The sequence below is a fragment of the Gobio gobio genome, assembly GCF_949357685.1.
Source record: "Gobio gobio genome assembly, chromosome: 19".
Lineage (NCBI taxonomy): Eukaryota > Metazoa > Chordata > Actinopteri > Cypriniformes > Gobionidae > Gobio > Gobio gobio.
The window spans coordinates 30,888,650-30,913,629 of record NC_137112.1 but is presented as its reverse complement, the minus strand read 5'-3'; the positions used below and the strand labels follow the sequence as shown (position 1 = coordinate 30,913,629).

At 37.9% G+C, this 24,980-nt stretch overlaps 1 protein-coding gene across 1 annotated transcript in view; it reads right to left on the bottom strand.

Annotated features, from left to right (window-relative positions):
* Positions 1 to 18,999: 18,999 nt before the first annotated feature.
* cdh4 (cadherin 4, type 1, R-cadherin (retinal)) overlaps positions 19,000 to 24,980 on the bottom strand; it is a 302,027-nt gene continuing 296,046 nt past the window's right edge. The window contains exons 15-17 of the mRNA XM_079844479.1: positions 23,881 to 24,020; positions 23,586 to 23,750; positions 19,000 to 20,883 (exon numbers count right to left, since the gene is read on the bottom strand). Coding sequence (XP_079700605.1) covers positions 20,677 to 20,883; positions 23,586 to 23,750; positions 23,881 to 24,020 — 512 coding nt within the window. The 3' untranslated portion in view covers positions 19,000 to 20,676. The remainder of the gene's footprint in view (positions 20,884 to 23,585; positions 23,751 to 23,880; positions 24,021 to 24,980) is intronic.

The following is a 24,980-nucleotide window of genomic DNA, read 5'->3' as shown; positions in this document are numbered from 1 at the left end:
TCCAAACAAAGATGAAATCGTTTCTGAAATAAAGGGGAATCTATGAAGAATATTTAGCCTTTCTGCATGAAAGCGCGTTGAACGTACCACCTCAGCAGTCCTGCAGTCGGGCAATGACCCAAAGGAGAAATTACATTTACTGAACCGGAGAATGTTTCCACCCTGGTGAGCCGGTGTGAGTCTAACCACTACAGTTTCATCAGCAAGAATCCAACGCCTTGGGCCTCCCCGAGCAAGGATCTCGACGGATCAAAACTAGCACACTGTTGCAACGTTGAAAGGCTTTGAGGAAAGAAGTTGAAAACAGCTTGTTTCTTCAAATACTGCAGCTCCTGCTAGAGCCAAATACTTTTTCACCGCCAAACATTTAGCGCTATCCTTGGAATAAATCATATTTAGTGTGCACTCATCAAAATCCATACTTTCATAATGCAATTTTGACAAACTTTCCAAGTTTAGATTCAACTGTGTACAGCCCGCGAATACAACCAAACACCATCCATCAACCGTTTACGCTAATGTCTCTATTAATTGACAGTTTGAGTCTGTAATTATAGTTTAAATTGATATTTTGAAGACATAATGCATCAAAACATGTTGATTTGTGATTATTCCTCCAGACAGAGGTCCAAAAAAAATCATCACGAACAAGTTGAAAGCATTTAAATGTCTCGCTTGTCGTCTTTATTCTCCATCAAAACACTGACCTGCAGGAAAGGCTCTGTCATCAACAATGTGCAAGGGAAAAAAAGTACTGTGCCTTTCCACTGTTATTTTGGTCCTATTTAATGGATCCCACTGTTCTCAGATAAAAAAGAAGCCATTAACAGAGATGCAACGTACACAAACAAGCAAGCACACAGACAATCAATCGTTATCCACTCTCAAAGTTGCTGGTGAATTTATACTTTAAATGACGGAAATTCTCTCAGGATGGTGCTTTCAGGACACGGGCAACCGCAAATGAGGACATGCTCGATGTTTCTGCCTTTAATGGATGGAAACTTGAAGATTTGACATTGAATATAAACAGCGGATCTGTACATTTGCTGATTTCTATCTGTCTAATGAGCTGCGTCTCAGCTGGAAGGATAAACAAGATATTTTCATTTGGATGATACCACATGTCTGAGCACATGTCACGTGGCACCGCAGCCACAGCTCTACCTGATGGTAATTGTTTGTCTGCCCATGGAAATTGTGAGCTTTAGCTGTGTTGATAATGTCCAACAGCTGCTGTTCACTATAGTGATCACTTAGTGCGGTCGAAAAAAAGAAAAGCAAAATGTTCCAGGCATGACTGGGGTCACGCACGTACTGTAGCTTTAAAGTCACCATGACATCAAAATGCTTTTTTTTTTCTTTTTTTTATGGAATATTGCAGTACTTATTATAAATTATCTATCTGTGCACATCTTTATTATTTTTTTTAATTCATGTGCCCTCATAATCTTTAATCAAAAAAACTTCCCCGGATGTCACTCACATAAGATCACAGCAATAGCAAACCACGACCATCCAATCAACTCCCAATGGACAAAATCAAGTTTCTCCCTACATTTTTTCTTGTTTGAGAAGCTGTTTCAATCGAATTTATGCCAATCAAAGCACTCACCACTCTCTCCCAGCTAATTAGGTGCTAAGACCTATGTATCACGTCTGCACTCTAAAAATAGTTTTATTAGGTTCAAGCAGGAGATAAAAACGGCTGTCTGCCTTCGTCAGTGTAACAACTCAATGGTTATATAATAAATGCTATTAATCTTCAGCTGATCTTAATCAAACAATCAGTCCACAGACTCCAGTTCAACTCCATCTGGAACAACAAATAATAAGTAATAAAGATAATAAAGGGATCAATATATCAGGCAAGAACATATTCATAAATGTCCCAAGAAAACAAAAAAAAAAAAAAAAACATGAGAGATCTTCATTTAAATCTTCATTTAAACCCAAAGAAGACAGTCTGTAGAGGAAACATCCAAAATTTTGTGCAGACCTTTTTTTTTTTTGCATTTTCAATCGAATATACAGTACTGTGCAAAAGTCTTAGGCACGTTAGTATTTTCACACGAAAAATGTTTTTAAGCCAAGTATTTATATATTTTACTCTAGTGTGTCAGTAGGAAATATCAGTTTACATTTCCAAACTTTCATTGTGCTATTAATTGTAATAATCCAGTGAGATTTTTTTCTATGCACAATAAGTCTGACAGCAGCCGCTATGATCTGATCTCACCATCATCGAGTCTGTCAGTGATTACATGAAGACAGACAAAAACTGAGGCAATGTCTCCAAGACACCTTAAAAAAACCTACCTTCAAAGCTGTGAAAGGTTTAGGCACTTGTGTAAAAATGCTGTAAAGTGAAAATGCTGTCAAAAATAATGTCATAAATAGCTTTTATTTATGAATTAACTTCTATTAACGAAATCAAATCGATATTTGGTGTGACCACCCTTTGCGTTTAAAGCGGCTTTTGTCACTTGCACATGGTTTTTCATGTAGCTTTGCAGGAATGTTTCTTCAAGTGTCTTGGAGACGTTGCCACAGTTCTTCTGGATTTAGTCCATCTAAGTTTTTTATGTTTCATGTGTGGAGCGACTATTGTCAGACTCCTTATGCATACAAAAATCTCACTGGATTATTACAATTAATGGCAATTAATTTATAAAAAACGTAAACTGGTATTTCCTACTGACACACTACAGCAAAATATATAAATAACTGGCTTAAACCCATTTTGTGTGTGTAAAAATACTAACGTGCCTAAGACTTTTGCACAGTACTGTATGTTACAATAGGAAATCGCAATTTTTGTTTCACGCCGACTTTAAGCATTATGATTACGTTGAAGTTACAATTAAATTAATCTTATTTATTAGAATTAGGAATTAGTTTCATGACTGTTATAATGCGTGTAGGAACAATACATACATGTTTTACATAAATTAAACTATACATATACATGCAAATGAGAGTAAATACATTAAAACTGTCACATGTATAATCACTATACAGCTTGTGAGGATGAATTTAACTGCATTGAATTGCTTGAACATTGCTTGAATTTCCTGAAATGTTAGTTAAAATGGGATTTTATAATTGCTTAATAATTGAAGTCCTAAAATAGTCTCTTACCCCATAATCCACGAAATTATAAATAATTTCATTCAGACCATTAGGAAAATTGGTATGCAGTTTCAATATCCATCATTTATGTTCTCAACCATTCTACTTCTCTAAACCTGCAGTCGCCAGATTCTCCTCACCATGCTAATGTAAATAAGTGGTGTTGATTTATCTGATATTATCACTTCAAATGTTCCAGCCTAATTAAAACCTGGAGGACAGACATTAACCCTCTGTTACTACAAAGAACTGTTCAGAATGTACTTTTTATGTGATGTTACGTGTGTTTGACCCCAGCAAGAACACGCATAATTTGTTTATAATCCATTCTCCTACAGGTACTTATTAAACTCATACAAAAGTACAAAATATTACCCTGTACCAATTTTAGGCAGCTAAAATTGCCATTTTTTGAGCTAAATGGGACTTGAGGGTCTCTCAGACTCCAAACTGAAAATAAGGGCTATAGAAGATTTGTGAACGTATTGTTCTAAAGTGATTATTCTTGTTCCCTTGTTGTCCATTCCAAAACTATGAACCAGAAGACCCTGTGTTCCTCTTGAAACATGGCTATTACTTCAAAGCACTGTTCCTACCTCAAATAAGAAATAATTATAGAATTTAATTAAACTATAGAAGAAGAAAGATGGCACAAAAGGGATAAGATTTAAATTTTTTTGGGCATTGTCCCAAAACACTGAGATAGACTACTTCACTAATGAATGTACAATCTCCTCAATCTAAAGGATTTAAGATCAACACAAGTGTTTTCACATTTTAAAGTCGTTTTACAAACAAAATGAGATGTATTTCTGAGTGAAAAAGGTCATTCAGTGAGAAGCAAAGTAGGACAAGACTAGATTTTTATCCATTGGGAAATGATTGGATTGTGAAAAATGCTCTCTATACAACAGGTCGCTGGAGGGATGGGGTGATGTCAGCTCATCTGAAAAGAAAGCTATTACAAAGACAAAAGTGTTTGTTTTGATTTCAGTATATTTGTAGCCGCCTCAATGTTCTTATGCATTCTCTGCGTTGCAAGGAATTTCTCACTAAGGTTTTTTTTTAGGTGTTTGTTACAACATAACAAAATCGGAGATAGGCAACTTTGGTCCTGGAGGGCATCTGTCCTGCAGAGTTAGCTCCAACCCTAATCAAACACACCTCAAGAAAGCTACAGGTTGGTGAGTTTTGTTCAGGATTGGAGCTAAACTCTTCAGTACAGTGGCCCTCCCGGACCGAAGTTGCCCATCCCTGCTCTAAATCATAAATATGAATATCGGATATGCAGGGGGCAAACTGATTTCCCATCGCAGTTCCATGGACAGAAAATGATTGTATCAAACTCAATTGCAGAACATCCAAAAGGGCCTCACAGGGCCTACTTGAGTCAGCATATCTCCTAAATGCGTGTTTTACTGCTTTAAAACCGATTTTAGACCACGCATCAAGTATACATTTCAGACACTAAAATATTGGCAATGAAAAGCACTTATTCAGTAGGGATGGTTTATCATCTAATATCTATCCTGATCATCCAGACCGTCTCCAACCTTATTTAATTGGAGAGCTAAAATAATAAAACTCTCAATCCTAACTGATATACACCTGAAAGTGTTTTTGTGTACACACTTCACTCTTTAATGTCAGAGAAAAGAACAGAATCAGAGAATACAGTTCTTTATGGAAAACCGTACTTTGTATATTATACTGTAGTTGTCTACACATAACTATAGGTTTTTTTGCATTATAACTAGAGATGAAACGGTATGAAAATGTCATATCACGATTATAGTGACCAAGAGAATACAAGCGCTTTTTGCAAGCGCCGCACATTAGGCGCACACATCTTTTGCCTACATTTGCTAAGAAAAACTCACTCCCCTATTCCTCATGAAAATAGTTTTTTTCCCCTTTCTTTGCTTGAACGGTCTTTACTCATCCTGATGCAAAGCTTTCTGGCTAATACTGCCTTGTAGCCGTATAAGCGTGATGATGTGCTTGATTGAAAATTCGACTTCAGCCCTATTCAGACGGGACTAGTTAATCAGGGGGACGTTAGAGAAATTCGAAAGATTTTAATCCCGTCCGAATCTGCCAAGTCTGTGTTTTTCTCATACAACCTCTGTAAAAATTCCAGAGCAAATAACCTACTGTCGGCTAACTCAACAGTCCTCTGAGTAATCTAATCCTGTCCGAATGCGAATGTCTGTCACGCTTCTCCTTGTGTGTTTTTTGACCTTTGCGCACCAATTTTAATTTTGTTTCAATATAAATGGTATTTGATGAAAAAATTAAATTATAAAATGAATAAATAGAGCCAAATTGCGGAAACTGCACATTTTAATATCAGGGTCAGGTAAGAGTAAGATTCTTGTCTGGATTTCTCTGCTCAAGTTTACTATAAACAGCCACTGCTATAAACTCGTGAAGTTTACTTAAATTTTTTTTTTGAGAAAAAACCTCTGATGCAAGGTCTCCGGTAAGGCACAGAGTTATCTCCGTTTCTTGTCCTCTTCCACCTTCCTTTCCTCTCTCTAACCATGTGCGTCCAGTCCATTCCCGTTGTCTCTCAACCACGGCCCAAAAAAAACCACACACTCCCACCCCTGTAATAAACACAGAAATGCTAGACGCGTCCGAATTGGTACATAAAAATCACAGACGTCAAGTGATAAGAATTGTAACTCAAACGCTGTTTAGAAAACTAGTCCCGTCCGAATAGGGCTTTCCCCATAGTTTGTTTTTCTTTTTCTAATCGGGTGGCCAAGATGGCGACCATCTTGATCTAGTAGTAATTCAATCATCTTGTTTCTTCCACTTTTGAGCTGTATTTGGTGTCAATACATCTCATTAGTAAGTTTAAATCGCTGTTAAAGTGCATGCTATTTAACATCCCAGCAAGCTATGGCTGGAAAACACAAACAAAGATGTGGAGGTGTGGAGGGATGCTGAACAGGAAATCATTGAAGTGCGTAACTATGCACAAATCCAACAGCAACGTGAAACCGAACTTGATTCGGCTCTGCATACCCCTGTTTCAAAGAAAGAGCCATCCCTCCTGACCTGCAAAACAACATTGTCAGAATACTGGCAGAAAAAAATTATGAAAGAGCTGACAGTTTGGAAAAAATCAATAAAAAGCCAGCAGTAGCAATGAAAAGAACATACTGGATCTGGAAGTTAAAGTGAATAAAATGAAGAGATAGAAGGCGCTGGAACTTGAAGCTTTAGGTTCTTGACGAACATGAAGGTCGTGGACATCTGCGCTGAAAGTTGACATGGTTCATCATCGCGTGGGAAGGAGGCTCAACGTGATCTAGAAGCCAAGAGCTGATTCTCCTGTTCAGATCCAGTCATATCAGAGACGTATTGTGGAAAAGTGCAAAGAAAAGCAGCTTTCTAAAAGAAAATAAGCTGAAGTTTGCTTAAAGGGTTAGTTCACCCAAAAATGAAAATTCTGTCATTAATTACTCACCCTTATGTCGTTCGAGACCTGTAAGACCTCCGTTCATATTCGGAACACAAATTAAGATTATTTTGTTGAAAGCTGATGGCTGAGAAAGGCTTCAGTTAGGCCTCCATTGGCATTCAGTACACTTATACTCCCAAGACCGATAAAAGGCACTTAAAATGTCATTACAAAGTCCATCTCACCACAGTGACTCTACAATAATCTTACGATGCGACGACAATAGTTTTTGTGCGCAAAAAAAAATCAAAATAACACCTTTATCCAGCTTGTTATTGCCTTCCGCGTGTGCCTCCACGACGCATGCGCGAGAATATGACGTAGCGCCGGGGCTCGGGATTCCATGAAATGCACACTCTAACCCCATTTTGAGAACCACGCCGAGACCTAAAGCACGATCAATGTAGAATCCAACAGCTGAGATACGCGCGTCTTCCTCTGATTGTAAACAAATCACTTCTGGGTCATCTGTCCGAACGCCGGATCTGCGTCATATTCTCGCGCATGCGTTGTGGAGGCACACACGGAAGGCAGTAACAAGTTGGAAAAAGGTGTTATTTTGATTTTTTTTGCGCACAAAAACTATTGTCGTCGCATCGTAAGATTATTGTAGAGTCACTGTGGTGAGATGGACTTTGTAACGATGTTTTGAGTGCCTTTTATCCGTCTTGGGAGTATAAGTGTACTGAATGCCAATGGAGGCCTTTCTCAGCCATCAGCTTTCAACAAAAATATCTTCATTTGTGTTCCGAATATGAACGGAGGTCTTACGGGTCTCGAACGACGTGAGGGTGAGTAATTAATGACAGAATTTTCATTTTTGGGTGAACTAACCCTTTAAGATCTGATGGCAATTGATAAAAAACTCAGGAGTCGGCTGTGGCCAAGTGTCGAAGCTACACAAAAAGTAGGAAGAAGGGCTTATTTTGTCAGGACCAGAGCGTTTGTGTATGGGAAGCAGTGGCGGATGATGATAATTGTGTGGGGGGGGTTTGGGGGTGGTTGGGGGGGGGGGGGCAGTATCAAGATGCATGTTGACTAAATTCAAGCATTAAAGAGAAAACAGTGTCTTCACTTTTATCTTTTTACACATTCATTTCCCACGTAAAATTGAATGAGGAAAGGAAAAACAAAAGAATAAAAAAGCATGTTGACTACTTGAACATACATTTTGCTCTCCTTTCTTTCTGGCCAGCAAATTTCTCAATGACTCTCTGATTAGAGTCAGTCATCTCAGTAGTGTCATGACGTTTGCATTTTTCAGTTAGATATTTGAGGTGTCTTACCCCCGTTGTTGTCCACAAAACTTCAGTACCGACACTTAGAAATAAAAGACAGGGAAAGCAATAAAGAGCAGTGCTAACAACACATCCAGCCAGCCACCTACGTTTCTCATAACAAGCTTGTGAAGCTCTGAGTCCAGCTGCGTTCTCTGTCACTGGCCTGCTGCTGGATTTGTAAATCGCGTTGGTCTGGTTTGGGATCCTTAATATTTTTTTTTCTTCCAATGAACGCCTTGTGAAAGAATTTGGTTTAACTGCTGCCATCTCCACGAAACTGATCATCCTAATAAGGTTTTGGTGGAGTCGGAGTGACTGTGTCGCCCGCGCACTTTCGCTTTAGTGGCCAAGAGTGTAAAGTTGAATGACAGGTGACGAGAACCAATCAGATTGGATAAAATAACACGCATCCAATTCTGATTCGCCAGGGACGCAACAACCTGCGTCCGGAGGAGAATCTTTAAGAACCAATTAGATACCAGCTTCAGGTCACATGCTGCCCGTATTTTTTAGACTCAGATAGACATCCATTTGTCCGGCATCCCTCACGCATGAAACCGCATGAAACATATTGAAGAACATATAAAATAGTAAACCCATCAAAGCCAGTTTTTATTAAATGCTGAGGCTCTTACTAACAGCCAGCACATCGTATGAGTAAACTATTTTATTTTTATTTCACTTTTATATAATTTTTGTATACATGTATATTTCTGGAATTTTGATGGGGGCGGCGCCCCAGCGCCCTCTATTGACCAGCCGCCACTGATGGGAAGGAGATTTTTGTATGCTTGTATGCTACCAGGTAAACATTAATGCTATGCAGAGGGGTTTGTAGATGTAAACTTTTTTTTTTTTAAGTTCTTCTGTGAGTATGGGTTCACTCGCTGTTTTCTCTCTTAATGTTAGAGGTGTGAGAAATTTTGTTAAAATAAAAGTGATCTATTTTTATTTCATCCAGACACATCTGAATCAGACTTTCTGTTTTGAAGAGCCAGTGGGGCAGCAATATGTGGATGTCATATGGAAGCAATCATTCCGCTGGTGCTGCAATTTTGAAGGGTGAATTTAGAGGAAAAAGTTATTCACATTCCTTGGGTAGATGGTTTTTTCGATTGTTGAATTCAACCTGCAATTTGTGTTAGGGAATATATATGCAACCAACAGTGGTGTAAGAAACAAAATCAGAAACATCTTGGACCGTTTTCATGATACTAAACTAGTTCTTGGAGGAGATTATGATTATATTTAGGACTATAATTTAGACTGTATTCCACCTTGAAAATAGATCAAATAATTTCAATTAATTACACAATTTGTGTTTAGGATTGGATTTAATTGATATTTAAAGGATCAGAAACCCAACTAAACAAAAGTCTAGGATACTAGGAAATCAAGTCAGCCAGGCTACTGTGGAAACATCTGTCCTTACTGACCATAAAGTAGGCTCATTTATTTAGTTATCTGGAAATATTGGTAATAATAAAATAAGAACAAACTGGTTATTAAGTAGGGCAATATTGGAAAATGGCTTGTTTAAAAAAAGTTGCTGGAACAATGCAAGAAGGTCAAATAAGTATGGCACCAATTGGGAGTACATGAAATATAAGAATTTGCCATTCTTGACCAAGAAGAACATAGGCTGACTTGAATATGCTAAAATGAATTTGGATAGACCTGTGGAGTTCTAGAAGAATGTTTTATGGATTGATCATGTGACCAAACTGGAACATTTTGGACCTACAGATCATCGATATGTCTGGTGCAAAAGAAGACAAAGCTTATGAGCAGAAGAACACAATCTCCATGGTCAAACATGGTGGTATTTTTTATTTATTTAGATAAAACGAAACTAGATGTCTGAAGATCCTGTTAAAATTTCCAATTATATTTCAAACTTTTATCAAAAGTTATGTAGTAGGAAGGATGATGATGGTAATACAAGACATTAAAGCAGATGCTAAATGTATCAGGGGCCGTATTTTTTTAATGTTAATAGACACAGATTACCACCAAATGTGGCCTTTATTGTTTGTCTTTGTTTGATTGGGGAAATGCACATAAACAGTTACTTTTTTTTTTTTACTTTTTGTTATTTCAGATAGAAATTAAACATTGAGTTACTGCTTGGGTTGAAAAATAGTAAAGCAATATAATTATTTGTATGCTGATATCATACCTGTTTACACCTAATACATTATTAAAATCAAAAGTTGTAATTGTTTACGTTAATGCAGAAATGCACTGTGAAGTAACATGAACAATGAATGACTGTATTGTATTAACTAACATTAAAAATGTTGTTCATGTCAGTTAATACAGTAACTAATATTAAGAAATGTTCTTTATTGTAAAGTGTTGTCATATGTCATCTACTTGTAGTATTTATTTGTTTAACAATAGATGCTATTTCACTGTGCAAATAGTGATAGATTCTATTTACACTAAGTGAAAATAGCATATTTTCTTAGCGATGGATGATATTTACACTGTGCAAATAGCTGTAGATGCTTTTTACTAAGTGAAATAGCATACTAAGTAGCCTGATGTCTTCATACTCAGATTCTTGACAGAATATGAGCCTGATACTGCTCCATTGGGCTGTGATTATGAGGGGTGTTTCAACCGAACCAGGGAAGAAAATGCCTCTGCACTCAATTGGATAGACCTACAACCAATCAGAGCAACGGAGTAAGTGACTTGAGCGCTGCATAGTTGTCAACAGAACTTAACGGCATGCATGCTGGAAGAAGAAGATGAGTGTAAACGATCTTTGTCGGTGTTGTAAAAAAGAATTTAAGGATACACGGAGTACTTACCAACACGATCATCATTTTTAAGAGAAATAGTAAAGGTGAATGCATATACGAACAAGTTCTCCGTTTAGGATTAGAACAAATCCCAACCCAATCGCTCTTTGGTGACATGGATGATTACGTTACTGTTGATCATCTGTCCATCATCGTATAAAGCCCGCCCTGACAATTTGATTGGTCCGAACAGCTCTGGTTCGAGCATAGTTGCTCCACAACGGATCAAGCCCAGACCGAATTTCCCGAAATCAAATGTTGTGGGCGGGGCTAAGTTTGGCTGGCATCCAGGCTACAAACTACGTGAAAATAGTGATATATTCTATTTACAGCATGTAAAAGTAGTAGTTTTTTGCAATATGTGTAAATAGTCATTAGGTGCTATACTTTATTTTGACAGATACATACTATTTGCACCTCAGTATTGTTGTAAATTAACAGGATGCAATAATAACAGAGTGTAAATCATTATATTTATTAAATGGATGCCGCGCTTAATGGGACAATAAAATCCCTCCCTACACCTAACCTTAACCCTACCCAATAAATACTTTTATTATTATTAAACATTTCATTAGGCACTTTATTTCCACTTTTTAGAACATTTTTTAAAATGTAAATTTTTTTTTTTTTTACATTCCTCGGATGTGATATGTGATGGGAAAAGGGAGAAGAGCGATCGCGTCAACCTAGATCCTTGAGCCTTACGCTTTACTGAGAACAACACTGAAGACGCTGAAATACACGTGTCTTTTTTTGTATCTTGTTTGGCCTAACCAGGCATTGTTAGGTGGAGCAAGTGCGAATAGCACTTGCCAACAAGGCACCATTTGCACTTGTTGTAAATAGACATTCGGTTTTTGGCATACCATATTTTGGAAATTACTATTGTTATGTTCATTGCTTGTAATGTGACTGGCATTTAAAAAAAAAAAAAAATGTAAACAGTTTTACATTTTAAAAACTGATGTGTCAAATAAATAGTTTAGTTGCATTAGAGGGGGCGGGGCACCTGTGTATATTAGCTGATTGGATGAAAAGTATGTCTTGGCTTGCTACTTCCAACCAGGCCACAAGTTACTGGTAGCTCGCAACCGATATATATATAGGGTTAGGGTTAGGGTGTTTTAATATATATATACACTCACCTACAGGATTATTAGGAACACCTGTTCAATTTCTCATTAATGCAATTATCTAATCAACCAATCACATGGCAGTTGCTGCAATGCATTTAGGGGTGTGATCCTGGTCAAGACAATCTCCTGAACTCCAAACTGAATGTCAGAATGGGAAAGAAAGGTGATTTAAGCAATTTTGAGCGTGGCATGGTTGTTGGTGTCAGACGGGCCGGTCTGAGTATTTCACAATCTGCTCAGTTACTGGGATTTTCATGCACAACCATTTCTAGGGTTTCCAAAGAATGGGGTGAAAAGGGAAAACATCCAGTATGCGGCAGTCCTGTGGGCGAAAATGCCTTGTTGATGCTAGAGGTCAGAGGAGAATGGGCCGACTGAGTCAAGCTGATAGAAGAGCAACTTTGACTGAAATAACCACTCGTTACAACCGAGGTATGCAGCAAAGCATTTGTGAAGCCACAACACGCACAACCTTGAGGCGGATGGGCTACAACAGCAGATGACCCCACCAGTACCACTCATTTCCACTACAAATAGGAAAAAGAGACTACAATTTGCCCGAGCTCACCAAAATTGGACAATTGAAGACTGGAAAAATGTTGCCTGGTCTGATGAGTCTCGATTTCTGTTGAGACATTCAGATGGTAGAGTCAAAATTTGGCGTAAACAGAATAAGAACATGGATCCATCATGCCTTGTTACCACTGTGCAGGCTGGTGGTGGTGGTGTAATGGTGTGGGGGATGTTTTCTTTGCACACTTTAGGCCCCTTAGTGCCAATTGGGCATCGTTTAAATGCCACGGCCTACCTGAGCATTGTTTCTGATCATGTCCATCCTTTATGACCACCATGTACCCATCCTCTGATGGCTACTTCCAGCAGGATAATGCACCATGTCACAAAGCTCGAATCATTTCAAATTGGTTTCTTGAACATGACAATGAGTTCACTGTATTTAAATGGCCCCCATAGTCACCAGATCTCAACCCAATAGAGCATCTTTAGGATGTGGTGGAACGGGAGTTTCGTGCCCTGGATGTGCATCCCACAAATCTCCATCAACTGCAAGATGCTATCCTATCAGTATGGGCCAACATTTCTAAAGAATGCTCTTAGCACCTTGTTGAATCAATACCACATAGAATTAAGGCAGTTCTGAAGGCGAAAGGGGGTCAAACACAGTATTAGTATGGTGTTCCTAATAATCCTTTAGGTGAGTGTATATATATACAATGTACTCTAAAGCGTCTAAAACAAAACCTGCACCATATTAAAAACATGCTGTGAGCATGCCGGTTACAAATACAGGTCAGGTGTTACATTATGTAAATAAGCTTTTCTGTAGATAATTTATATCTACAAAACAAATCTTAGCATTGTTTATCCCCTGAAATACCCATTGTTTATCCCCCTTTTAAACTTAGTTTTGTCAGTTTTCCTACTGTACAACTTCATGTGACTAATATGATTCCCAGATTACATCACATTTTGTTTTATGAAGACTTCATCAAAGTTCTTCCACCGATACTTGAAACTCAGCAGACTTTTTGTGGGCGGTTGTTTTCTACTGCATTTGACGTCAAATCGCTCACCTCCTCGCAAAAACACAAAATAGACTAAATGTAATTCATCAGACTCAGCAAAATTATATTATTGAAGTAGAACAGTATGACAACCTTCCAGCTGAAATGTGTGTGTGTGTGTGTGTGTGTGTATATATATGTAACAACAGAATCCAGATCCACAGAGATTGTATGTTTGGCCAAAGCCAATTAGTTGTATCTCTTGAGACACGCCCACTGTGGGAAGAACCAACTTTAGCATCCCAGAGGAATTTCAGAGTTCTGCTAATGCTGCGTTTTGACTTTGGTATGGATTGTCACGTTGCTGAATCAGGATTTAAACATCACCCTAGTGACTAGTTCCATCTCAAAGTTATGTTAGCAAAAACAGTTACCAGCTGCCAAATATAACTGGGTAGTAATCTGATAAATTGTGTTTAATATTTTTTTAATGATTGTCCAAAGGTGACACGCTGTCTTCATTTTTGATGAGATATTACAATCTACTTCACAGTATGTACATATAATGCTGAATGATGGTTTAGTGAGACGGCCATTACAGCAGACATTGACAAATAATCGGCAAGGCGTCTTTGTATTCCATTTATTTACATAGCTGAAACACTTTCTGTGATTGACTTGCATCTCACAATAGCTGAGTCAGCAAAGCCGCAAAGTGATTTAGTTTTTTTTTCAGGATGCTCCCAGCACTTACCTGTAAACATTCAATCAAGACACTCCATTCAGTAATGTACGCAGGCACATGTACACTGTCCAAATCATTTTCAAATTGATTTGTTCTCGTTCATGGCCTTGGAAATCTAGGCCTTTATTGAGTAAAGTAAAATATGTTTAAGTGTATTTGAAAGGGCAAACATTATTAATAACATACACAACATTGGCCGCAAGCCACCTGTTAAGTTTGTATTCGGGAGAGAACAATCCATCAGTGCCTTACTATATTTTCCTGCCGCCATGGCTCGGCTGCCTGAAAACTGACTATATGAAGGAAATTCATCTTATAACTTCATTTAAACACTTTTCTTTGAGAATCGAATTTTCATTCTGGGGTGAAAAAAATCCTTTAATAATGGCTGGCTCCTATCTCATTCCAAACCTGCAGGCCTTTAATTCTTCTATTGAACACAAAATAAGATATTTTTATTCTTTTCCATGTAATTACAATTGTAATTCACAAAACTGGACCAAACCATTTGTTCACAAATCAGTTCTCTAAAATACCTGATTGTGAAAGGTCAATCGCAGTATTCAGCAGTTCGATTTTCCACTGATCTCTCTCTATATTACTTTTATCATAGATCAGAGCACATTTCCTAATATTTTCTGTTGTACATGACAACGCTGAATTTCACTGAATAATAGAAAACGATGCTACTTTCATGCCTCTCGTATCTTACTACAGATTCACGCTCTCATTTTATACAAACTCAATTAGCGCCATCTTTCATCTATCGAAAATGACCTAAAAGGACTATGGTATTAATATTATTTAATTGTTTGTCTTGTTGCTGGGGCATTTGTGTTTGTACATTGTAATGGTCTAGGTTGATATTGTTTCTTTTGATATTTGTTGATTTTACCTGTACATTGTCTTAAAGTGACTACTAAGAGTCACTTTAGTCCATTTAATTGTACAAAACTTGACTAAAGGCCTGTTCACCCCGGGGTGATTTTCACGCGCGTTTATCGCTGACGTTTAACGCCTCGTGACTAAACAAAGGGTGCCAATGTGAGTGTGCACACCGACGCGCAAAACTCCAGGTGTAAAAGCTTATTTTTAAAAAAAAACGCCTTTGGTTAGTTTTTTTGTTTTGACGCGGCGCGTTAAAAACTGGCCGACCAAGGAGATCGGCGCTTTTGTTCACACACCTGGAGCTGCTGAAGTTACAGTAAAATAAGACTTGAGCACAAAACGGTCTTGCCGAGCACACATTGATACAACGAAGAAAAAGTACGTACACAAAGAAGAAGATGAGCTGCTAATGCTGCTTGCCAGTTAGCAAATTTGCACGTTCACTTGGTGCATCGCCAGTGAAAATCGCTTGGGTGTGAACACTCAAGACGCGCCGAAAAACATCTTGAAAAATCCCAGTGTGTACAGGCCTTTAGGGTGCGTTCACACATGGCATGTTTGGTTCGATTTAAACGAATTATGGTGCGATTCCAAAAACACGAACTCTGTTAGAACGGAGTTGTGCCATCAGCACACCAAACAAGCGGATCGAGACCGCTGAAAAGATGGGTCTTGGTCCGCTTCCGAACAAACTCTGGTGTGGTTTAAATGAGAACGCAACACAGACCAATGTAAATGAACCAAAAACATGAAGATGAGACCCTAAAAAGGACAGAATGCTCACGCATATTGGGTTTTTCTCATCATATTGCCCATCATAGTTCAGTATAGACATGAGGACCGTGTCACACCGTGGAGTCAACGCAGCAGATTGTTTGTGAGTGTGACGGAGGGATTCCCGCCGCTGTTTTGGCTCGTTTACACATTTTATAAGCTCTTCCCGAGATCTCAGCTGATCAGAATACCATCACATGTAGGCTATCAAGCCTGCCACACTCGTGTTAGCCAAAACGTCTCGATCGTCCCTCAGGTGATCATAACCCCCGCCCCTCCATGTATTCTAATGTACGTGAGACAAACTAAGCAATCAAATTACACTTCATATAATTGTTTTGGATGTTTGGTGAGTTCCATCTCAAAATAGGCAATAGGGGAGCACGAGGCACAACCTAACGTGGGGTTACTTGTAACACGCATGTTTTAACCCTTTCCACACATGCCAGAATGACGAAACAGTGTATTTACTAGTTGCCATTTCAACATTATTTAGAGGAAAAATAGCGCCAAAATTAAAAAATCCATGGAAGATATTACTGAACATGTATTTAACCATAGCAAAAGTAAATTTCTTACTTAAGTTTAGTTTTCATCTCTGTTTTTTGCGTTTATTTAAAATAAGACAAATCCGATATTATTTTAATCTTATATCTGTAATTTAACAGTTGAGATCGTTCTTTAATGCTGATCTAACCAGCAGAAGACACGAGCCGCGATTTAAATCCCAGTTGTGCAGATGGGGTGTGTTATAACACTGCGTTACAATGAGCCCCTATTAGAAATATGCCATTATATCCTATACTTTTATGAATTATTTTGAGAAACCATAAGAAAAGGGTGAATAATGTCTGAGAGTTAATGTTCAGAAATTATGAATTATTATTATGTTTTGAACTATGCTGTATAGCTGTATTTAGAGATGTGTTTGTAGTCAAACTCAAAAATGCTTATATTTTTAATGATTAAAAAATGCCATTTTATTTAAAAAAGTTAATAATTGTATTTATTAATAATTAATTTAAGTTAATAATGGTACAATGTACCCCACCTATGGGGCATGTTGTCACATTTCACTTTCATTCTTTCGGGATGAATCAAGAAAAACGTATACACTGTATTGATGAAACAAAACCACATAATTGTACTAGACATGTGTGCAATTAATGTGGGAAAAAATAAATACTCTGAACCCCAAGTGGATTTACACAAACTGAGAAAGTCAAAAAGCGTTAGGTTGTGCCCCGCTCTCCCCTACGTCATAAAAGCCGACCAAACAAGTTGTGAACGTATCCATATGCCTTCAGGTTCGGTATCTTTAGGGTTGTTCAGTGATGAAAATGCCAATCTGAACGCTAATCAGACCAGAACTAAACGTTTTTTTCGTTTTGGTCCGGACTTAACGAACCAAGCAAACCGAACTACAAGTGTGAACACACCCTTAAACACAAGCCTGTACTTTAGTACATTATTTTAAATGTCTTGTTTAACAAGTCATAGGTTTTCATTGTCTTCCTCCAAACATAGATAGGCCTACCATCTTATATGATCTCCCTCCCTTTTACTTTTTGCTCCCCCCTTCCCTTTCCTCCCTCTTTCCCTCTATTACCACCCCTTCTTGCGTCTAATGACACAGGCTCTTACGGTTTTGCTCTTTCTTCATCCCTCTCTCTTCTCGTCTGTGGGTAATTAGCAGTGTTCTGCTTGATGAGATTAAAGCAAGGGATTAATCAGAGCACTAATTGATAGACACGGCCGCAGAGAGTTCCAATCCCCTACAGCTCTCACTCTCTCCGGTGTCTCTGCTTACTCTCTCTCTGTGCTGACTTATTGAAACCGCAGAGAGATACTCGTACACAATTTTGGTACATGAAGAATAGATAAATCGGAGCATATTCACCATTAGTATGCAATGCGTAACCAAGAAGCAGAGACCGAGCTAGGCTGCGAGCTGGAGTTGTACTGATTGAAACAAATGGAAGAGCACTGATAAACTGTCAGTATGTATCTGTCTTTAAAATGGGCAAGAGGTTAATAAATGAGATCAGAACCAAAAGAGCTGTGGCGTGCGCTAATGCACATGCTGTAGAGGTTAGAGATCGAACCGAACAGTTTTCCCTTCATTTTATGACTTTCACTGTACTATAAATATAAGTGCAGTCAATTTAGTGCTCATTTCATTCCATAAAAAAGTTTCAAAATGTGTCTTTCACTGACACTGACTTCTAAAAGTTAACATATTTTAGCGTGACAAATTGTGGCACCCATGGCGTAAGATGCTTTAAAAAAAACAAGATGTGATGCAACAGATAAAAGATGTCTGTCTGATGTGTATTATCATAAACAATTAAAAAATATTGTGGATGGAATAATACACCACATCCTGAGTGGAAGGCTCTTAATTGGAACTGATGGACAGACTTTGCAACATGGATTGCAAGTTGGTAGTATAATAATATATTAACTTTTCTCTTTTCTCTACAGATATTAATATGCAATCAATTGCAATTAATTCAATTACAATGTTAAATTGACTGATAGTCCTGGTAAAAATAAACCAAATTATTTGCAACAATCAATTGATTAATTCATAAAATAGTTGGAATTGTAAAATCTCCCAAGATAATTTACAGAGAACACTCTTATGACATTTTTAATCTCATTACCCAATTGTAATTTCCTAAAAAAAAGTATGGTCTTTAGCTTTTAATCCCCTCCCAGAGAATCGTCATTAGTGGAGCCCTTATGTTTTAATTATGCCATATGCCCTTTGAGTACACTGACCTTTCACTGGGTTATGGGAAAGAAATTCATGGCTCATTTAAATATGTGTAAAAAGGCTCGGAAACTTTCTATCAGTTAAGTGTTGTCATCACTGGACAGAGTGGTTCATTATTAATGCTTCTGAAGGCAAATGTGTAGGAGGAGCAGTCATCCAAAGTTATGTTAAGTCAATGTTAATTTAATGGTAATGCATGGAAATCCAGAAGTTCTAATGATTATCACGCTGCCATTTTAAAATGGCCTGATTTTATGGCTTAATCAGAAATCCCATACTCGATATATCAGCAAAATTCAATTGTCACTTAATGGCACGAAGCAATGCTCACTCATGCCCAGAAAATATTATGACAAGCAGCTGAAAGAGACATGGAAGTATGAGGGAGAAGAAAAGAGACATGAACCTATTATGGACAGGACAGAAACTGAGTTTTTCTTTTCTTTCTTTTTTTGTTATAAAACTGTGATTGTTTATTCTCTAAAGCACATCCAGTATTTGAGATGAATGGAAACAGAAATCAGTTACACTGAATGGTGGAGCAGGCATGATTGTAAGCTTCTCTGCAATGCAAGTTTAGACCCTTATCCAGGGACAGAACAGACGAGACACACTTTCTTCAGCAAGATAAGACAAAAAATGAATGCTGCTGCATTTCTCATAGCCAAAGAATAGAACGTAAAACCTAAGAAAATCAAATACAAAAGACAAACATATAAAAAGAGAATTTAAAAATCCTACAGGATATAGACAAACACGCACTCACACTCGCACACAAAAACCAAACAGGCCCAGACAGTCATTTACCCCAACTCTGAGCTTGAAGAGCAGCAAATGTTTCAAATACTTACTTCAAAAAAAGTATTTTACAGAACTTTAAACATTTTTGAATCTTTTTTTGTTTGTTTTTTTATTTTTTTTCAGATTATATTTATTCCGTATGGTGTATATTCTTTGCCAACTACTTTTCACATTCTGACCACAGAGGAACAAGTGCGAGAGATTTGAGACATTGTTTTGAAAGAAGTCATGCACGTATAATATTTTAATCAACTTATAAAGTTAGAAAAGGGGAATGTTCAAGACAAAAAAGGTTTCTTCTGATGCAATCCTTTTAGAGTCGGGTTTCTTCAGCCATCACTTTTAGTCTCACTTTCTGGCAACTTGTCATGCCTAAATTACCTTTACAAATCGGAAACGCAACACAAAATCTTACAAGGCAGGCAAGAGTATGAGCTAAAAGGCATTCTCCAGTAATATTTTTTCTTCTTTTAAAATAAAGACTTTGATATTTTACACAACCATTATACAACATAACATTATATGGTCGTGGTCGGTCAAGTTTAAAAAAACAACAACAAAACAAAAAAAATGATTTTTCGAATTGGATCACTGTACTTCATCCGCTCCAATTTCTCATCAAGGGAGAATGAGAATTCTTAAGAGAAAATGAGTTCTGTGTTTATCAACAAAAGTTTTGACAAAACATTCTCTTTTGTTTCCTTTGTCTGTTTTCCACGTAGTAGTCAAAGAAGTTAATGCAGGGATGAAAGGAAAGCAAAAGGTAGTTGAGAGGAGCAGACAGGAACGGGGGAGTGTGTGCCCAACAGAAGAAACTTTTCAAAATGGCAACCGACCCTGAGATTGCAGGAGTCCGATACAAAACACACCACAAAAGGCACTTTATCAACAACAGTGCTTCTGTTCTACTGAAATTCAAGTTGAGAGAAAGTGTGCGGAACTCTCTTTAGTGATAAAGCGAAGGGGAAAAACGAGCGCGCGCACACTCGTTTTTTTGATTCCCGCACGCTGAGAGTTTGCCGTTGCAACTCGATTCCATCTTGAGCCTCTAGGCGGTCCGAGAGGAATGACAAAACAACACTGAAGAAACCACAACGCGAAATATTGTAAAAAGCCGTAAAATACTTGTGGATTGCAGTAAAGGTCCAGAGCAGGCTGCAGGGCATAATTCCCTCCCCTCTCAATGCCTCCGTAGCGTGCAGAGGAATTTGTGTTGAGAGATAATCAGCCCACGTCGGAGGCTTAACGTACGGCTTCTCGATAAAACACCCGAGAAGCCAATTGTCCCTCCTGGCCCTCTCTGTTCCCCTCTGTCTTCCTCTAGTTCCCAACTTCAGTCCTCTCCCCCTCCTCCGTAGAGGTCTGCCAGCTTTTTGAAGCGAGGACCCCAGTCATTGAGGTAGTCGTAGTCCTGTTCCCCAGAGCTGGAGGAGTCCAGGGAGCTAACGGAGCCCGCTGTGGAGCCGCTGCCCTCGTAGTCGAACACCAGCAGGGAGTCGTAGGGAGGAGCGGTGGGGTCATTATCTGCCGCACGCAGACCCTAAAATGAACATGAGACAAGGCTGGTGGAACAGATGCTTACAAAACACTCTAAAAGCCACTGCTGTAAAGTGCTTAAAGGGGTCACATCACGTGGACTCAAATTTGATTTGTTTGAGAAAAAAACAAAACGTTTTTCTCATTATCTTTTTCATGCAGTGTGTAAAGCCGCGTTTCCACCGCAGGAACTTACCCCAGGCACTAGGTACTTTGGTACTCGTTTGTTTCGACCGCAGGAACCAGGGTCTAAATGAAGTTCCGGGTAAATATTTCCCCCTCCGAAAGTCCCTGCTCGCGAGGTAGTACTTTTTCAAAGTTCAGGAACTTTCGGGGGTATTTATTTCAACTGGCATTTTTAAAAGTCTTTTGTGAGGTTCGTTTTGCGTTCAGTAAATATCAGTCTTGCTCTTTCTGTCCGATGGCGCACGTTCGCCATCTCACGGTCAATGTCCGTAATAGCTGAAAATAACATACGTTGTCTTATTTAAAATATAGCTTTACGAGCTTTCAGAATACGCTTTAGTATCAGTGCTTTTCTTTTTACCCTGTTTTGTTAATTACCTCTTTAGTAAACCAATACATAACCAGCAAAAGCAGCGCTGCTTGAATATCCTCCATTCTTGTTATTGTTGTAGACAGTGTCGCGCAAAAATGATTACTGTTCGTCGCTGACTGGGAGGAGCAATCATGCGCAGTCCTACATCACCGGACTAATTTGCCTAATCTTCTACTTTAGACCGCAGTGGAAACGCAGACAGTAGCAGGTCTGTGGGGGAATCCTGTACAAAAAAATTCCAGGTACAAATTGTTCTGGGTAATTTCGGTGGAAACGGGGCTTAATATAGCCGTTTGTGAATGTAAACATTCTGCAAAGTTGTAAAGTCGAAAGTGCATGATAAATAAAGTTATTGTCTCCCAAAAGAAAGAATCAACTCTGAAGCGCCTATACGAGTCATTTGTGTTTCGGTTCTACGTCACTACACTCTAAAAAAAATGGTGCTATATAGCACTAAAAGCAGTTATTTGGCTTGTAATCATAGGGGAACCACTTTAAGTGCTGTATAGCACCAAATCTTGGTGCTTCAGCGGTTCTTCAGCGGTTCTTTGGGATGACTGAGGTGCTATTTAGCACCGCTGCCATATACAGAACCTGTTAAGATGATGCTATATAGCACCAAAAGTGATTCCCCTGTGATTACGAACCAAGAACCACTTTTAGTGCCATATAGCACCATTTTTTTAGAATGTAGATAAGACATTTGCATAATGACTGCCTAACTTGGTCATGTGGGATTTTACTGACGACTGCTTCTCAAATCTTCGTGTTCAAGGCGGGATTCGCAAAATGCTTGCTCTTGAAAGATGGGTCAACCCAGTTTATTTGGACACGCTTGTTCCTCAGAATCACAACCTGTAAGTATGAATAATTATTGATGTATATTTATTTTAGTTAACATTAGCTAATTCATTAGTTTAAAATAAACTGACAATGAAAAATACTTCTAAATCATTATTTAATCTTAGTTAATATTAATTTCAACACATTATGGTACGACTTTATTTTGATGGTCCCTTTTGAACATTCTGTCAGTGTTAATTTCGTTGATGAATCATTTTCGTCATAATTTTTGTCAACAACCTTTTTTCACTGACGAAAACGAGTTTATTTTTTAACTAACATTATCAAAGAATAATAACTTCTGTAACTAATGCAGCTATTGCTCATTGTTAATGTTAGTTAACATTAATGATACCTTATTGTAAAGTGATACCTACTGTTCTTTATTATTCTTGTGCTCTTTAATCGGTTTGAAACATTTGTTAGTTTATACATTTGTTTGTGTATTGCTTTTTTGTATTTATGTGTTCAGTTCAGAGTTCTTTTTTGTTATTAAAAAAAGTTATTAAACCTGTTATATTATTTCAATATTGTGACAATACCGTATACTGTGATAAAAGCTTCAGCAATAATTGCAACACGAAAATTTTATACTGCTACATGCCTAGATCCGACGGTGCTATCATGTCTCCGGACCGGAGCAGACTGTGTGCGAGGCGGTTAACCAGACTTGATTTGACCCGATGGAAAGCATATTTACACTGTCTGAACCGTTCCCTATCCCATAGTGCATTATGTGCCATTCACTATAAAGAAAATAGTAATTGTGTCAACAAGTGACTGATTTCAGCCACAGCTTTGGCGTCTATTTATAGTGTAGGGGGCATAACGCATTTGATTGGATGGAAAATCTGATGAGAAGCTAAAGTGCAGAGTGATCTCGTCAAAATCGTTGATCCATTTTGGCAGAAGTGAGAGACTGCAGGTTTTGAACGCTTATATCGTCTAAATGTGAATTTTATCATTGTTTTGGAACACACAAGCCTATAGATAACCTTAAGGCATGCATAACATATTCATACTAAAAGCCAAAAAAACTTGCATTTTGATTTCATGGGGACTTTAAAGGTGCAGATGCAACAAACAAACCATTTGATTCTAAAGGTCAGACAGAAGATTCAAATTTGATGAAAAACAAAGATTATATGCGAACCGCAGGAAAGAAAGTTGTTTATGACCCCTTTAAGTACAGCTTTCCAGTCTCTTTGTGAATTCAAATGTATTTCCTATGCCCCTCTGCAGGCATTAGTCAAACCTAAGGCCTAATTATATTATCTTCATGATAAGAAACAGAGGAAGCATACGTCAATGATGAAATCCCCGATGTCCCCTGGGTGTGGTACGGTTGGCCGAACAGGGTACTGAGATTCTAGGATAACGGGTCTCTCGTCCACTCTCCGCACACCTGCAGGCTTGCTCATTATGTGATCTAGAGACTCGGGCTGCTGCAGCTGACTCAGGTCATAGTCCTGGAACAGAAATAAAAATATACCAGTGAATGTCTCAAACAAGGTCAGAACAATAAGCAGCAAACTATTGAAAATTTAAAAAGAGCCTTGACTCGTCAATCGATAAAAGCACGGCGTGTGTGACACTTACCTGATCTTCCTCTCCTCCTCCCTCTTCATCATACTTCAGAATATTATCTCTGACGTCATCCTCAGGGTCAATCAATAAGGGTTTTGTCTGTCGCTCCTTCTCCCTTCGTTTCACCCACACCACAAAGAACAGAACCATACCTAAAAAAAAAAAAAAAACGCATGCAGAGACATCATGCACCTATTTTCTAATTTTGACGAGGCATCAGTGGCAGTCTTGACTTATTTGATGCCCCAGGCAAAAGACATGATGAAAGAAAACCAAACAATTTCTGATTTTATATACAGTATATATATATATATATATATATATATATATATATATATATATATATATATATATATATATATATATATATATATATATATATATATAAAATATATAGGGGTGTAACGGTACACAAAACTGACGGTTTGGTACGGGTTCGGTACAGCAGTTTTTAAAAATTGCTTTTTATAAAAAATGTTTTATTAAACAGTGGTTTACTGAAAAAATTGTGTCTGACCTTAAATTAATTCAATTATAACTAAAAGTTTCTTAAGGATAATGCTGTAAACCATATTGGGAGCCCTTACTTGCACATTATTACTATAATATTAAAGGTTAACAACAGAGCCCAAACTATGCGCCTAGATTCAGCTGATATTTATGTTTAGATATAGGATAACCAACACTCAAAGAACCCATTGTGTGCTAACATGTAAACTTCACATAAGGCAGTTTTTGCATTAACTCCTAAATCTAATTATAAAATTAGTTTTTTTCTCCAATTCGTTGTTGAAATATAATAATTTAGTGGCTGTAATTTTCATGACAGATTTATCTAAACACATTAAATAATCAAGACATCACTAAGCAGAATTAATATATATATATATATATAGACTAATAGTGTGCATATATTTAGTGAAAGAGTTTATTTCTCTAGTGAACTAACAGCTGTGTGGACACTGAATGACTTCTGAGGTAGGCTAAATGATGCTGCGTGACATTGTTTACAAGCTGTTTGACTTCTTTCCGCGGTTGAAACACTGAGCGATTACCCGACATATGATAAGTTTCAGTAAGTGTTAATGTATCCTCAACATACCTTAAGATAT